This window comes from Citrus sinensis, chromosome 6 (assembly GCF_022201045.2).
Source record: "Citrus sinensis cultivar Valencia sweet orange chromosome 6, DVS_A1.0, whole genome shotgun sequence".
Lineage (NCBI taxonomy): Eukaryota > Viridiplantae > Streptophyta > Magnoliopsida > Sapindales > Rutaceae > Citrus > Citrus sinensis.
Window position 1 is genome coordinate 14,339,530 of NC_068561.1, and position 18,393 is coordinate 14,357,922.

The following is an 18,393-nucleotide window of genomic DNA, read 5'->3' on the forward strand; positions in this document are numbered from 1 at the left end:
CCACTCTTAAAGAAAGTTTCATTGTTGTGATTTTCATTTCTCATTAATTTGTGAGTGTACAAGTGTGAGAAACACTTGGGGTGAAGAGATTGGGGAGATAATCTCTTGTTGTAAAGGTCCATTGACACCTTAGAAGCCAATTGTAAACATTTAAAGCCTTGGGGGGCTTAGATAGTGAAATCCACAAGCCGGGTGAGCTTGGAGGCGTGGACGTAGGCGGGGATAGCCGAACCACGTAAAAATTCTTGTGTTTGTTTTCTCTTCCCTTACTCTTTTAATATTGTGCTTGATTGAATTTATTATTTTTTATTTGATTAAGGCAATAGATTAAATTGTTGTACGAATTGTATTGCATAAATTTTAAAATCTCAATTCACCCCCCTCTTGGGTTGCATAACTTGTATTTCAGCCATGGATCTTTTACTCTAAACGGTTAAGTCCTAACAAGAAAACCAAGCTCTGATACCAAATGAAATTCTAATTATGCAACCCAAGAGGAGGTGAATTGGGATTCTAAAAATTATTCAATTTTAAAGCAAAACTCAATGCAAATCTAAAACGAAATTAAAGCAATAAAAAATAAATTTATCACAATATAAAAAGATAAAGGAAGAGAGATTCAAACACGGAGATTTTTACGTGGTTTGTCCAACCTCGCCTACGTCCACGCCTCCAAGCTTTCTGGGCTTGAGGATTCCACTAAGCAAGCCTCCAAGGCTTCAAATACTTACACTTGACTTCTAAGGTGTCAATAAACCTTTACAACAAGAGATTATTTCCAAACTCTTAACCCAAGTGTATCCTAACACTTACAATCACTCAATTTGATTTTAAAGAATATTACAAAATAAATCTCTCTCATACAATGTGTTTTATTACAAATGAAGATCCAAAGTGTGAGTAAATGAGAAGAATACAAGAATTTAAGGCTCAATGAATGTTGTATGCTCAAGACTTTGCTCAATAATAATTGTTGGAATTGTTGTTGTTTGAATTTGATTGAGCTTATTTATAGTTGGGGTTGAAAACTAGCCGTTATTGATTTTCTGCTCACTGTCGGATCGCCGTTATCTAGATGTTGGATCACCGTTTGACTGGTCAATATGACCGTTGGGCTAAATTTTCAAATTGTCGGATCATCGTTTTCTAGATGTCGGATCGCCGTTAGTGTCTAGAGACTACTCTTCAATTCTGTTCGATGTCGGATCGCCGTTTTCTACAGTAATTGCTACAATGAACTATTTTTGTAAAATTACAGTTTGGCACCAAACCTTTATAAAATCATACTATTACCCAAAACTTTATAAAACTTATCAAATAGGTCCATTTTCAGGATTTTGAGCAATACTTGTTATTATCAAAATTCTCAAAACTTTTTTCAATTGAAACCATTAACATAACCAATTTTATAAAAAAAAATTAGAATATAAAACCTTTATAAAGTGAAAATGATGATTTAAAAATATATGAAAACTATTTTGAGTTTTTAAAAGATTAATCAATCTTAATCAAGTTTGTTATCATCAAAATCAATAATAAAAAAATATTTATGTTAACACTAAACCTATAGGCAAGCAAAATATCATCGATATATAAAATCAGAAAAATATATTTGTTATTATAGAACTTATGATGTATGCAAGCATATCATATTCCTTTCAAACCTAAATGAGATTATCACTTAATGAAACTTGAAATACTATTGTTAAGAAGCCTACTTAAGTCCATAGATAGATTTCTTAAGTTTGCAAACAATATTTTTTGGGTCTCATAACACAGGTTTTTTGTTGCAACATATAGCTCATCTTATTAATGTCACTATTCAGAAACGTTATCTTCACATCCATCTAATATAACTCAAGACCAAAATGTTCCACTAATGCCATTATAATCTCGAAAGAGTCTTTCGAAGAAATCGGAGAAAAAGTCTTATTATAATTTATGCATTCTTTCTGTGTAAAACCCTTTACGACAAGACATGCCTTGTATTTCTCCACATTGTCTTTTGAATCCCTCTTGGTCTTGAATATTCATTTGCAACCAATAAGTTTTGTACCTTCTGGCAATGGGACAAGATCTCATACGTCATTGTCCTTCATGAACTTCATCCCCTCATTCATAGCATTTATCCACTTCTGAGAATTAGAATTTTCCATGGCTTGATATCACTCTAATTTCTACCTCATATTCTTATAGAAATACAATATAGTCATCTGGCACTGCACTTCTCCTTTCTCTAGTGGATCTCTTTAATGGCATAGGTTCTTAAGGTAGTAAAGTTTGTTCTTTGGGAGTAACTTCTTGTATATAGGGTTCCACAATATTGCCTCGATCTGTTGTGTCTTGATCAAAGTCAGGAATACGACCATAATCAATGCCAACAACACTTATAGAATATCAACATATTCTTCTTTAAAGACAAAGTCTCTAACTGTATTTACCCCTGCAAACTCGACAAACTCAAAAAACCAAGCATTTCTCGACTTAAAAATCGACTTAGTTATGGGATCATAAAACTTGTACCCCTAGATTGTTCTTAGTATCCAATAAAATAACAACTCACTGTCCTTGAGTCTAGTTTCTTCTCATTAGGCCTATAAGACCTTGCCTTAGTTGAACATTCCCAAACACACAAGTGCTTTAGACTAGGCTTCTTACTCGTCCAAAACTCATAAAGGGTTTCAGCAGTCGCTTCAGTTGAAACTCTATTAAGGATATACACTGCAGTCTTAAGTGCTTTTCTCCAGAGTGATTCTGGTAAGGTAAAATGACGAATCATACTCTTCATTATGTCTTTAAGCATCATATTTCGTCTTTCAGCAACACCATTCATAATGGGTGAATCAACATAGTGTACTATGGGACGATACCGTATTCCTCTATACATTTAGCAAATGGTCCTAGACGTTGTTTGTTTGAACCGTCATATCTATCATAGTATCCCACAATCAGATCTAATGCTTTTAATTCTTTTACCGAGTTGGTTCTTAACTTCACCCATAAAATTTTTGAACATATCTAAGGACTGTGACTTTTCATGGATGAGATATATATAGCTATATCTAGAAAATTGTCTATAAACGTCATAAAATATTATCGACCATTCTAAGTGTTGTACAAATTTTATTGAACTCACAAGTGCACGAATCTATTGTAGTATAGATCAATGGTGACGAGTGTTGATCCCACGAGGAGGTGAATTTTAATTGTATGTAGAATTAATTTTCTAAATGGGTGGTTGTATTTGTGGTGAAAATGATTTGGATTATCCTAAAATTCAAATTAAAATGGCAAGAATAAATTGAAGTGAAAATTTATTAAAATGACGTACTTGGGTATCTGAATCTGCATCAACATGCACTATGAGCTAAATATTCCTTATTAATGCCAATTAAATCATGAGGGGGGAATCCACACCTCATGAACTACACTCTAATCAATATGGTACTAGGGGCTTATCGTGTCAAATAATAATAACCTTGTACTAGGGAGCTGGTAAAATCAGGGTGGTATCTAAACAAGATTATTATTATTTGTCGGCAAGAAGTCAAAATATCCATAAAAACTATAGGGAAAGAGAAAATAAATTTATCAAATAAAGCTCATGACACATGTTGAGACTTCACCTTCAACCCAAACTTGAAAGAAAATTAGCTACTCATAATTGAACCAGGGGCAAAATGAAAATTTATTAAAATACATAGAAAATACAATATGGAGAATGAATTACAGAAAATGGATTCAGAGATGCCAAATTAGGGGGGGAGGCCCCTTTTTTATAGATACATTGAGTAAATCATGGTCATCGAATTAAAAATAGTTTGAACGCTCAGGATTGTGCCACGTCATCAGTCAACAGTATGCGGTTTGACCACGCGGTTTGAATAGTCAACCAGCTTGAACAGTGACGATATTTAGTTGAAAATAATCCTGTGTATATGCATGTACCGTACGCGTAATTTTTGGTCCACTAACATGCTGCCACGTCACTGATCAACAGTGCATAAGAATTTTCTCCAATGGAATCGTCACATCATCGATCTGTCTATGTGAACAGTGTCGTGAACAGTAACGTAGACAATACCGTACATGTGAATAGTACCGTACATGTGAACAGTGACATTTTTCCTTTTATGTTCTTTCTAAGGTTTTCGACTGTCCTGAGTTCAAAAGTGATGTCCGGTTTGCCATCTGATTTCTCGTTCATTGTGAAATGACCATGATACCCCTAAAATACATAAAATACTTAATTAAAATAAAACACACGTAATTAAATCACAAGAAGCTTAAATACATAAACGTAAGGGTGTTAGTAAGACTTGAAATGTAAAATGACGATTTTCTCCTTTATAAATATATATTTTCTAACACTCAACACTAAGCAGCTGCAGAAAATGGCTCACAAATGTCTGTATGTATGAGTTCTAAGACTATGGATGGCAAAAATCGGGTCCGGGTCCGAGTTTGGCCTTTCTGGTTCCGAACCCAGATGACAATTCTCCTTCCCAGATCTGGATAAATACCCACAATTTCTTTTTGTGGGTCCGATACGGGTTCAACCAGAAAAAATTCAAGTTTTCGGATTACGGGTTTTAAACCCAGAAAGTTGAATGGAGGCTGGAACAATGAAGCCTCTGTGCATGCCCCTTTTAACTCTCTAGAATTTGCAAAACAATAAAAAGGAATAACAAATTCATTGGATCTGAGCTAAATTTGCTTACTTCAATAATAAAATTTACAATTACATCAATATTATGTGTTAAAATGTTGCATTTGGCTGTTCATAACAACAAAAAAATTAAATAAATACCGAAGCGCCGACAATAGTGGATTAGCGGTTTCTTTGAGGTGTCGGTTGAGGCACCAATGAGTCCAAGCCATGAGAGCAGCGAGCAAGGTTTGAGATCCAACATCCACGAACAAGAAAGAGATGAGATCGAGTGCCGGTAAAAGTGGATTAACAATTTCTTTGAGGTGTCGGTTGAGGCACCGGCGAGCCCAGGAGGAGGCAGCCATGAAAGCATCGAGCAAGGTTTGAGATCCAGCATCCACGAACAAGAGAGAGATAAGATCGAATTTGACGGTGCCAAAGATTGTTATCAATGATGAATTGACAATGATTTAATTGATTTTGAGGATAATATTAATTGTTATTGTTGTTGATGATGAATTGACTATCGTAGATGATGAATCATTGAATTGATGTTGAGGAAGAAGAAAATAGAGGTGGCAGTTGGGGTAGGGATTTAGGGTTTCCTTTCTTTTCTTTCTTTTATTTTAACTTTTGGCTTTTATATTTATATTTAATAATAAAAATTAATTAATTAATAAATTATTAATATTGTAGTGCGGATTCGGGTTCCCGGAAATGGGTTCAGCTGAACCCGCAACCGAACCCACATGTATCCAAGTTTGAAAAAATACTGCCCGGATCTGCATTTTTCATGAACCCGGTCCGAGCTTAACCTGGACCGGATCATTCGGGTTTGTCCAGGTCCGGGCCGAGTCCGGAAAAATTTGCCATCCCTATCTAAGACATCCAAGTCCTATTGGCTTTAAATATCTTTTTGTTGGTTTCTTTCCCCTTGATACAATTAACACATATATTAAAATCTATGAAATCTAAAAGGTCAAGAATTTCGTCTGACATAAGTCTCTCTATTCTCCATATGGAGATATAACCCAATTTCATGTGCAATAGTGCAGCTAAATTCTCATTGATTAATTTGCTCTTTAAACCTCATGTACTAAATTGTAAGGATTCATTAAATGAAGTTATTGTATCAAGCAGATAAAGACTATCATTACTTGATAAAGAACCAAAACCAACCAACTCTGAATCATGAAATAAACTGAATTTTTCATTTTTAAATAAACAAGAATAACCATATTTGTCCACAGTGAAAATGGAAATCAAATTCCGCCTAAAAGATTGAATAATAAATGTTTCATCAAAATCAAAAAAAAAATCTGGTCTTTAATAATAATCTATATTTTCCAATTGCTTCAACTTCAACTATCTTCTCATCGCTAACATACATGTATCTTTTACCATCATTAGGTTTTTGGCAATTCAAGCAACCCTGAATAAACACACTGATGTGAGTTGTTGCTCCAGAATCTATCCACCACATGTGTCTAAGTGTCAAAGTTAAGTTAACCTCAAAACAAACCAAACCATGCCTTTTAGTTTTACAAAAGAAACAAGCAATACCTTTCAGATTATCCAATTTCTTTTGTTGTTTCTATTGAGGTGTTGTATTTGCAGCTTTCATATCCTTATTTCTTTTCTTGCCCTTGTGCTTGCCCTTATACCTTATTGAAATTAGGCTTGTCAAGAGCATACTAATTTTAGTCTTTTCATTCTTGACAAATCTCTGTTCAATTTTTACAAGGAACTCCTTAGTTGTAGCTGTTTTTTCAGACATTAAGCCCTAAATGCTTTCAGAATGACATTCTTTATGATCATGATACACATACAATTTGATCTCTCCCACCTTTCTGTTTTCCTTTTATCATCAGGGGTACTTTCATCTATAAAAGATAGGGAAGAATCAATCTTTAACGCAATGTCAAGATCCATATCTGCGAAAACTATTAAAAAGTTCTCTTCAGTAATATTAGTAACAGACATAACTGAATAGAGAATAACAAATTAACAAAACAAGCTCTTGTAAGTCTTAAAACAAAAATAAATTCAAATAAAGGTAAACCCCACTCAAGATACCAGACACTCCATTAATATTTCATCTTTCGACAAAATATTAATTTGTAAGTAATATCTTAATGTAGTAATCAAACAATGATAATAAGAACATGTCAAACAACAAATCTTCCTTTGGGTCGATCTATTGTTTACATGTAAAACCGAATAATTATCACGTGCTTATTACCACAAGTACATCTGTAATTCTACTCAACATGGACCTTCTTTTGGGCCGATTGATATTTACAAAAATTACATATACAGAACCGTTTATATTCGAAAATAAATTAAGTTTCATAAGAGAGGTCACTTTGGCGAGATGTTGCTTCAATTAATTTATCTTAATATATATATATATATATAACTACAAATATTTGAATTTAAAATTACACCAAAAATACCAAAAATAAAACATTTCAGCTCGAAGACTGGTCAATGGTTAATGTCAACAGTTAAAGGTTGACGGTTAACCAGTCAACCGTTGAACTATTCAAGGCTAAACCAATTCGAGTCAACCTGAACCAGCGGGAAATAAAAAATCCAAAACCCTAACTTTTTTTTTTAAATTCTCCATTCTTCTAACCAAAGTCGTCGTGGCCTGATGGCCACTCCTTTGCCAGCCGAAAAGACAGCCACTTCATTTTGTTTTCAACTTGATCTACCGCGGCCACTTGCTTGATGGCACGGTTGTTGGGTCGTGTCTTTCCTGAACGCCAACAGAGGCTATCATGCCACCGGTTATAATCCTTAAGAAAAAAAATGATCTTTTTTTTCAATTTCTTGATGCTAACTTGATCAGGCCATCGCTTGCTTGACGACGTGGCCCAACAGCCATGCCTTACCCAGACTTCAATGGTGGTTAGGTTGTCGTAGGCTTGAATTCTTTAAAAAATCAATTTTTTTAACTAATTCATCCTTTAAAAACAATCTTACTCTCTCTCAAATTCAATGATACTAAATTTTGAGAGTACCAAAAATTGAATCATTAATTAAAATAAATTCAATTCTCAATGATGCATCATGAAAAGGCTCTGACACCACTTATTAAAACAAGAAATCCTTTTAGTAAAAACCATCACCTATAATCCAGGAACATTCATGTTGCATCACCAAGAATAAAAAAAAATTATACGGAAGCGTACCTGAATTCGTAACATTGAATTACTATAAATTCGTGTGGTAAGCCTTCTCAACGTTGGATTAAAGATCTAACAATGCTAGATTAAAAAATCAACATCGGTGGCATAAGCTTGTTACAATCCATTCTTGGAGATTAGAGGGATTCTATTCTTTATACCTGCAGATTTGTGACGATTTGTTTCCACATCAACCAACAAGGTATGACTTCAGTTTGATAAAATAAATTGTGTGATTGATTTAGAAAAATCAACATGAATAATTTAGGTTTATTTGTGAGCCAATATTTCAGTGTCAATTGCATATTTGTTCATGATAAATTGACAGTGGCAGTCAATTGCATATTTGTTCAAGATAAATTGATAGTAGTAGTCAATTGCTTCCATTATAGTTTCTTGTGTTGACTTCTTTTTACAACTTGAAAAGGATGCCCATGGAGATTAAAAGTAATGAAGAAAATTAGTTACGGTAAGGGTAAATTGGTAATAAGTGGGATTTATTTACAAAATAATATGATTTTTGTTAGAAAAATTATTAGCTAGCAACACAAAATAAAGAAGCAACACAGAACAAAGAATAAAATGAGAGAGTAATATATTATAGAGTGATTTTATTCATTTCAAGTGTGTACAAAACAAAGAGATAAGCTCTCCTTTTATAGTTACATAATCACTCCATGAAATTAATGGAAACATTATGGATCATAATTCTTTGTAAGATAATAGGAGTTATAAAGAAGACAAAAATTACTAATGGGAGATAGTGGGGAGATTAAGAGATATATGTTTTAAACATCCACATTTATTTTAATAAATTTTTAACAATTTTAAGAATTTTTGTGGAGTTTTAAATGTGTAATTACTAATAGGGGGAAATCTCTCCGCCAAGTTTATTTTAACCCTTTTTATGTTTATATAATTCGTTTCATCCCACTAGTGTTTGTGATTTTAGCATTATGACCCTCATTGTTAGTCTCCTCAATTATATAGATTTTATATTATTGTCTATTTAAGTTTATGATCTTTCATTATTTCCCTATCGAACCAAAATCATGATTCAACAATCAATATGGACGTGGCTGTAGTTCTTAATTTAAATGATTAATTTATATAATTTTTAGATCCTCCATCAGTTGATTCTCCAAATGATTGGAATTGAAGGATGAATGTAACAATTTGTGCCCAACGTGGGAACCTAAAATTTTGCATAGTGGTTGCTTAGTGAGACATGGAGACGTGCCCAAATTTATGGTCAACTTTTTCTTTCTCTTCGAGGAAAAAAAAAGGTCAAATTAGATAAAATTTATTTTGTTGCATGTCTTTTGTGATTGATACATGCATTGTAACCTACCTATATTAGTATGATTATACATGACGACTACTTTTTCTTTGAGTCAGATTAAATTGAACTATTTTATGATCTTGTTAATTTAAATATATTTGGTCGTTTAATTCTATAATGAAAGAATGATGAATGCTGTTCTTATTGCATGGGTTGCATTCCCAGCCAATACCGGCATCATCATTGACCCCTGTCCTTGGAAATTTTAAAATATGCAATCACATCTTTTTTTTTAAATAATAAGTAAAATATTATTGAATATGGTAAAACTGTTGTATGGTGTAAAAAATATGGTACGGTATAACTGTTGTAATATAGGTGGATCTTTATTTTTTAGTCCCTATTATTTTTTAATTATATTACAGTCAGAAACTTATTGATATTTATAATTAAAAAAGTATTGATGTCAAGTTTAAATAGCATAATTAAAATTTCTACTTTGACAGGAATATCTATTTCACCACAAAAAGATAATTAGCTAATTAAATTGATAAAAAAATTAAAATTTAAATATTCATACTAGTCATAAAAGAGTTCTTACAAATTTTTTGTGCACTTTTATATATTAAAATAACTAAAATCATAATATAAATTTATTATAACCCAAATTTTTTTTTTTTTGGAATAATTCGCTTATAAGATTTTATTTTTAGTTTTTTTTTCCTATAAAGATCAGTGCCCTTCTTACAAAATAGTTGGAAGAAAAATCAAAGATATTCTGAATTTTAAAATTGAAATCATAGATCTCCAAAAAGTTTATAATGGATCCAACGGTAGATAGAGACTGCACATGCTAGAGCGGACCAATTTTTTGTCACGTTTTCTATTGTGACCAAAAAGGCGAGTAATCAATTTTGACTAATCATTGAGGGATCTAACTACACTAATAATTGTTCAAAATAGAATCCAACGGCCACGAATCACCGCAGCCAAAATCAAATAATCAATCAGATAATGGTAAGGATGTCATTACCCATTAATCACGTCACCAGTGACATAAACTCTCTCATCAATCCAAAAATGAAATATTAGAGGAAATAATAACATCGTATCTCCAATTTCTTACATTTTCTCATGTTAAGGCATACGTTTTCCATTTGAATCAAATAGGTCCCCACCTCGGCACCTCAGCACCTCTGCAAAAATGGATTGTGGACTTTTTTATACAATTAATAACAATATATTTAATTTGGAAAAATATATAAATAAAAGGGGTCATATGTTATTAGCGCAACATTGGAAATTTAGAACCTGAATTGTTTTTTTCTTTCTTGTTAATGGTTGTTTGTTGGACTCAGAAAAGACAAGGAAGCTAAAAGGCCAGTCAACCGGCTTTGGTTGGCGAAGTCTAAAAAGGTTTTAACAAAAAGAGGGGAAAAGCAAACAAGTAATCAACAATAGCAAAGACCTTTTTTTTTTTTTTTAACTTCTCATTTGGGTGCTTCTTAATCCAGAATTGAACCCAAATCCCACCCTAAAAGTGAAAAAGATCACACCCAAAATCTATTTGTGATCATTTGTTGAGTTGGAGTTCTGGGTTCTGTTTGTTTCATTGAGGATAGAAAGAGAGAGTACAAAACAAAACCATAAAGGAAAAAAATTTCTTTAAATAAGATCTGGGTATTTTGTTTTGTCTGGATGGGAGCTTGCTGTAGCAACAGGATTAAGGCTGAGACTCCTTCTCATACTGGTAGTTTTCTAGTTTGTGTTGTTAGCTGTTTAGTTGATGATTGTTAAATAAATATGTTTTTTTTTTTTTTTGGTTAATTGTATTGATCTCGATTGCTGAAAGCTTCTATTTTGGGGACTGTTTCTATTGATTGAGATTAATACATACTTCTATAGTGATTGTTTTTGTAGATGGGGTTAATGGGTTTGTTTAAGAATGTTTTAATTTTCTGTAACGTCCTTTTGTGAGTCTATTGGGCTATTGTAATGAATTTTGTTTTTAGGTATTACAAGCCTTTTGTTTTCATTGGAATTGAAGTTTAATGCAGTGGAATTTTGTTTTTTGAGACTTTATTAGAAGATTTCCTGCAATATAATTGCTAGTCATTATTGTTGTAATGAGTTATTATTATTATTTTTGAGAGCAAAGTAAACCTTTCATTTAGGGCCAAAAAAGCCAATAATATACCTGTCTTAAGAACGGAAATACAATGTCAGAATAGGCTCAAATAAAATACTTAGGATTTTCTAAGCCTCGAGCCTTGTTCACTACAGATTTTTCCTTTATAACCGAAATGAAATGCAGTTCCACATTAGGTCGAATGATTTATGATGTTGAATTGCTTTTCTCTGGAAAAACTTAATCCTTGTGTCTGTTCTTTTGTAGATGTGAATTCAAAATATTCTAGCAGAGATGTAAAGAGTTTAAGCAGTTCCAGTGGTAAGGCCTCTTCATTTTCCCTGCCTCAAACACCACGGAGTGAGGGTGAGATCTTGCAGTCATCAAATATAAAGAATTTCAGCTACAGCGACCTTAAGACAGCTACCAGAAACTTCCGCCCTGATAGTGTTTTGGGAGAAGGCGGCTTTGGTTCTGTCTTCAAAGGATGGGTTGACGAGCATTCACTTACTTCTACAAGGCCTGGTACTGGCATGTTAATTGCTGTGAAGAGGCTTAACCAAGAAGGTTTCCAGGGTCACAAGGAATGGCTAGTAAGTTTTAAATCTGGCCCCTCTAATATCTTCACATTTATTTTCCATGACCGGCATCAACTTCTTATCCACAGTACTTCTTGCGTTAAAATTACACCAGAGTTTCACATCTCTTAGCAGATTAGGAGAACCTAGGATTTTATATGAAATGAGTTCTTATTATTAATTTTTCTAAGTTGCCTTTGCATGATACAGCATCTGCATGGTACAGCCTTTATAATCAACTATTCCAAGCGACATGACCATTATATTTTAGTGCGTTTTTTAGGAAATGGTGATGTTAACTTATAGAAGCCATTAATTGAACTGCTTCTAAGTACATCTCTTACAGCATGTTATTGATTCTCTATCATATTTTTTGAAATACAGACAGAAATTAACTATCTTGGGCAGTTGCATCATCCTAATCTTGTGAAGTTGGTTGGTTACTGTTTAGAGGATGATCACCGGCTTCTGGTTTATGAGTTCATGCCTCGAGGTAGCGTGGAAAATCATCTATTTAGGAGTAAGTTTCTTACATCCTATCTACACTGTAGCATTTTTAGCATTAATTTTTTTTTTTTTTTGGTGGGAGAGGAAGCATATTCCAATAGTACTGCCTCTAATAATATTTTAAATTGTAATTGAAGCCTTGTTATTGATATTGGAACAGGGGGGTCATACTTCCAGCCTCTTTCTTGGAGCCTCCGGATGAAAATTGCCCTTGGTGCTGCAAATGGTCTGGCATTCCTTCACAGTGCTGAACCAAAAGTTATATATCGTGACTTCAAGGCTTCTAATATCCTGCTTGATTCGGTATGGCTTAGGCTGCACCTTTGAACGATGTTTTTAAATAGTTGAATTCCTTCAGATTTATGGTTAAGTTGCGCTTCTCTGTTCTGCTGCTGATTTGCTTGTCTATGTTTCCCAGAACTACAATGCAAAACTTTCTGATTTTGGATTGGCACGGGATGGACCAACTGGTGATAAGAGCCATGTATCTACTAGGGTCATGGGTACCTATGGATATGCTGCTCCCGAGTATTTAGCAACAGGTGCTGCTTACCTCTATTGTTTGTTCCACAAATCCTAGATTCCTATACCTGCTTCTTTTGCTGTTAGAATTAGTTTTAATGCCTTTTATCCTTATAAATGTTCTTTATTTGTTAATATTAACATTCTTTTCAGAACTGTCCAATATATGGTTGGATAATTAATCCACAACCAGCCTTCCTGGTAGATCAAAGATTGATTTTTCCTCATTTATCTCTGCTATGTTCTGAACTGCATTTAATCATCCTTTATTGTTGGAATATACTGAACGGAAATGTATAGATGTCCCTGCTCACTAATTTCATTTTCTTATTGACAAGGTCATCTGACCGCCAAGAGCGACATATACAGCTTTGGAGTTGTTCTTCTTGAAATATTGTCTGGCAGACGAGCTATAGACAAAAACCGGCCAACTGGAGAACACAATCTTGTGGAGTGGGCAAAACCTTACCTGACCAGCAAACGCAGAATATTTCGTGTTCTTGATCCCCGTCTAGAAGGCCAGTTCTCACTGCCTCAGGCACAAAAGGCAGCCAGCCTTGCACTTCAATGTCTATCTGTCGAACCCAAATTAAGGCCAGACATGGATGAAGTGGTAAAAGAGTTAGAACAGCTTCAGGAGTTGAGAAATATGCACAAACGTCCCCAAAAAGAACACCAGGCAAAAGGTCACGTTCATTTCAAGGGTCGAGCAACTACTTATCCAAGGCCTTCTGCTTCCCCACTACGTATTTAGAGGAAAGTAATTTGGTGCAGGATTCTTTTTTCTTTAAAAAAAAAAAAAAGATTTCATGCCTGAAGGTGAAGAGTTCGTGACACGTGTTATACATATCTATGATTGAGCCGTGTACAGTTCTAGTTTAGGATAATCTATTTATGCAGTGAATGTTTTCTGGTCTAATTCAGGTTTTGAGCGTGCAAGAAAGCAGTCTAAGAGTAGTCCAAATATGTGTTACATTTGAAATCAGAGCGGAAATGTGTACAAGATTACGAGAAAATGTAATTGAGCTCAACAACATTACATGAAAATGTAATTGAGCTCATTTGAGTACCTTTTCTTTGTTTTTGGATTGATTATGCAACCATATGATTGTATATGTAGCAGTATTGGATGTATGGATCTCTGATACAATCAGAGTATTTTATTTCTCAATCTTGTTTTTAAACTTTATTTGTATATTTTTGGGTTTTTTTTCCCCCCAATGTATACGTGAGATGAATTTTCAATTGAACCCGATTCAGCTACTTAATTATAAAGTCATGGATCATCTGGTGGAAACAAAAACAAAAATATCTAACATCTTACATGATTTCTGCATCGATGACCAAACACCAGATTTTGTCAAAGATCAGTCAAATGTTCGTACACAAACTACAACCAATTAAGCTTCTACTGCACGAATGCAAAGAAACAAATCAAGATAGCATAACAAATACAATTTAGTATGATGTATGTTTCAGAGGAGTTTATCGCCCCAACATGGCAACACGATCCTTCTGTACTGCCTGTGATAGATTGATGTCAAATAGTTCACATCGTATAGGCATCTCCATCTCATAAAAGGGATTCTTCAATACATAATCCGTGTACAATTCATAGATAACTTTCAATAGAGATTCCATGTGCTGAGTCCCAGGTTCACACACTACAAAGAACTTTGTCCCTGCATGTTGAAATGAAAAACAAAGATGTTATAAATTAACCATTTGTAAGAGAAGAATGCCAGCATTACATCACAATAAAAACAGTTATGCTATAACTATCTCAACTCTCAATGATTAATCAAATGTTTGTAAACCTAGCGCGGCAATATTTGTAATCATGTCGGGTAAAATTTGAGTCGACCTGAACCGAATCTGTTTATTATCATATCAACAATTTAACATAGTTTTTAATTTTATTTTCTTTTAAAAATACTCATTCAACATATCATCCAAAATATTTATATTACAACCTCAAGCTCTAATCAATTTTGTTTAAAATATGACAAATTCAACATAGTTTCATTGGAGAAAAATACCACAAATAATTTGATTAATTAAATTGCTAATTGTGTCGTAAATGGGTCATTGTCTGGGAAATTCTAAACCCGAACCCAACATGATTATTAAACAGGTGATAAAAAACGGCCCTTTAATAATCATGTCAATTTTAACCAAACCAAACCCATTACTTTGTCTTGTGTTAGCAGGTCATGTCAAAACTTGCTCCCCCTACATTTACATCAATACTAAGAGTCTGCAAAGGTGAAAAGACACAAGAATCGACACCAAAAGAAAGGTCAGAACAACCCTTTTGAGGTGTGAGAGTACTTGCAAACATAAAACTAAGAAGCACATATCAAAAGCTTCTCCAGAAACCATTCCAATCGGTTTTATAATTCAATGAGTGCTATCTTAAGAGCGAATATCATGTGCGCTAAACCAAAAATAACTTCAAATGCTTTTTTATCAGAAACATCTTAGTCTATACCATCCAAATACTACAAAATATATATAAAGGATTCCAACTGTATGAAAGCATTTTACTTCCTAATGCACTCTACATTTAACCATGGGTATAACTTATACATTCCGAGAGTTCTTACCTCACATATCTGAAATGCAATAGGCCTATTTGATACGTACTTTTTTCTTTCTTTCTTTCTTTCCTTTCCTTTTTTAATTTACTTTTATAATTTTGAGTTCACTCCCTTTGCACAAGGTTGAGGTTAAAGTGATCCTAACAGTTGGTATGAATTCAAGTCTTATCTAGGATTGTAGTTAAAAGGGAAATGTACATAAATGACGTTTGAAGCCAAAATTTTCCCTTCACAAAACAAATGGCAATGCGAGAGTACATTTTACCAATCACGATTGTTCTTCAAATTGCATTCTCTTCCTAAATTTCCCTTTCATAATTTCCATTCAAATTCTCTTGTAAATAGAATTAGCTCTACAATGCAAGAAAGCCCATCTATTCAAAAAAAAAAAAAAAGAGCAGCATTTAAGCAATTAATGAAAGGGAAAAAATACCAGTGAGAGATTGGAAGCAATGGAGATCAAAAGTGTCAGCTTCAAGGAGTTCGATGCCAGAACAGCCTGTGGTTGGCGATAACTGTTGAGAGATCGCGTGCATCGAATGCCATAAACTCGCCACTCTCAAGCTGTCATTCGTATCCATTCGCCCAGCAGATCCATAATCCTTATTTTTTCAGAAAAAAAAATATATTTTTTTTTCAATAAAAGTACTCTTGATTTTCTATAAGTGAAGCTGATAAAAGAGAGAAAAGAGATGGTACCTTATAGAAAATCAAGCCGCCGGATTTGTTGATGATGTAAAGGCTATAAATTGCTGCCATCGGAAAACGCTTTTTTTCTGAATCTATTAACTTGGAAGCAAGAAGAACAAGAAGAAGAGAGTCAAAAGGTCTTTGTAATTTTTTCTTTATTAACAAATTATTCCCTGTGGATTGGAACAATAACAAGTAAATTTACAGCTTTATTAATTTCCTTTAATTCATCCCTGCTAATGATATGGACTACGGTGCTATGGTGAATGGATTATTTTTCTTAAAGTTAAAAACTTATTTGGTGATGGTTAATTTAAAAGATTTTTGTGTTTTCTAATTTTATTTTACTAGACAAAAATACTCACAATATTTAAGCACAAATGATTAAAAGAAGTGATTTTGGATTAGGAATAGTATAGTTACAATAGTTTGTACAAATTATTTTTGTATAAACATATCTAACATTATATAATTAATTGAATGAAAATATAAAAGAATTAGTTGAATGAAATAAAATAATTAGTTAGATTAGGAATAGTATAGTTGCAATAATTTGTACAAATTATTTTTGTATAAACAGATCTAACATTATATAATTAGTTGAATAAAAATATAAAAAAAATTAAAAAAATAATGTGAGCCATTAATTAAAGCACTCATGTAATGCCACGTCTTTGTATAAAATGGTTTGTATAAAGGCTTTTGCTACCTTACATGCAACGTAAGATACAACCTTTCACAAGGCTGGTAGGTCCAAGTGGAACCCACACTATGTAAGGTAGCAGTTCCCTTGTATAAAATCATTATTCTTTTTGGGCATAACATAAAAGAAAAGCATATGCAATTAACACATAAATAGGGATGTCAATAAATCGGGTTGGGCTCATGGTTGTCCAAGCCTTAGGCTGATCCTATAACCGAAATGAAGGGCTTGATCCCTTAAAAAATCCAACTCTTAGTTTGAAGGGTTAGGCCAAGCGCGGCCCTCATCAAGTTAGGGTTGGACCATTCTTTTTTATTCTTTTAATTATTGTTTTAAAATGAGACTCCTATTCTTGATTCGTTGTTAATAATACTTTCTATTTTTATGTTAAATTTGGTTGTAAGGAATTTAATACATTATTTAGCTTTAACAACAATGCAACATTTTATAACAATTTAACCAAATTACAAAGAAGGAAATAAATCAATTATAAAATAATTTGGGAAATTTATAAAAGTAACCCAAAAACTTTTGTTATTTTCACAATTAACCCTTTAAATTTTTTTCTATCAACATTAGCCAAACACAAAGTTTTCTCCCCAAATTATCTTTATTTACAAACTAAAGTAACTTTCCTTCTCCCCTTTTATCAAACCAAACGCAGCTTTACACTCTTGAATCAACGCCGACGATGGCAAAAGGCAAAGGCAAACGCCGACGGCGAACGGTAAAAGTGAACTCCAATCATAATCCATCGGGATCCAACACCAATCTGCATCACTAAGTGGTAAGAGTTATTTTCTAAACTTACGGAGAGTTTTAGTGCGATTGAATCTTGGTGCGACATGCACATGTCGCACTAAATTCATGCGACAGTCTATCGGTCACATCAAAAGGCAGATTCATTATAACTGACTCTTTATTGGTTTGATAGTGCGCAATTAAATTTTTTTTTAATAATTTCAGGCTTAATGGATTCAGTTGTTTGATAGTTTGATAGTGCGACAGGTGCATGTTCATTGCAACTGACTCTTTATTAGTTTGATAGTGCGCAATTAATTTTTTTTTATAATTTCAGGCTTAATGGATTCAGTTGTGCTTGAATTGTGTTATGATAGTTTGTGGAAGACGTTAAAATATGGCCGTATGGAGTATGTGAATGTTTTTTTTTTGTTAGGAAAAATATTGTGCAAAATTACACCACTAAACGGAAAGCTTCAGCACTTCAAGAAATGCTCAAATATGTCTTTCTTGAACAGATACAGCTGCTGTTTTGTTAATTTTCGCTCGATGGCTTTTACGACCGTAGAAAAGTTACATATGCTCGAAATTCGCCCCGGAAAGTGATCGACATAAGCTAACTTCATCCTGCCCAATTTGTTTCTTTATACTTTTGATTTCACCATGTATCTATAATATTTTTAACATTATTAGATTACATTTATAATAAAATAATAGAAAAATTAATTTCACGTTAAAAAAAAAATAAAAACTGTAATTTGGTGCGACAGACAGCCTGCCGTAGAAGGTAGATCAGACGC

The 18,393-nt window shown here is 33.3% G+C and overlaps 2 protein-coding genes across 2 annotated transcripts; one reads left to right on the plus strand and one right to left on the minus strand.

Annotated features, from left to right (window-relative positions):
- The first annotated feature begins 10,476 nt into the window (after positions 1-10,476).
- On the plus strand, positions 10,477-14,030 carry LOC102619716 (probable serine/threonine-protein kinase PBL11). Its single transcript, XM_006480767.4, has 6 exons — positions 10,477-10,874; positions 11,520-11,845; positions 12,215-12,350; positions 12,498-12,640; positions 12,756-12,879; positions 13,198-14,030. Exons 1-6 carry the CDS (start codon positions 10,823-10,825, stop codon positions 13,611-13,613), a joined length of 1,197 nt encoding a protein of 398 aa, XP_006480830.1. The 5' UTR covers positions 10,477-10,822; the 3' UTR covers positions 13,614-14,030.
- Positions 14,031-14,150: 120 nt separating this feature from the next.
- Positions 14,151-16,328, minus strand: LOC102619996 (uncharacterized). Its single transcript, XM_006480768.4, has 3 exons — positions 16,159-16,328; positions 15,893-16,061; positions 14,151-14,541 (listed from the first exon to the last, which is right to left on the minus strand). Exons 1-3 carry the CDS (start codon positions 16,216-16,218, stop codon positions 14,345-14,347), a joined length of 426 nt encoding a protein of 141 aa, XP_006480831.1. The 5' UTR covers positions 16,219-16,328; the 3' UTR covers positions 14,151-14,344.
- Between the last annotated feature and the right edge of the window lie 2,065 nt (positions 16,329-18,393).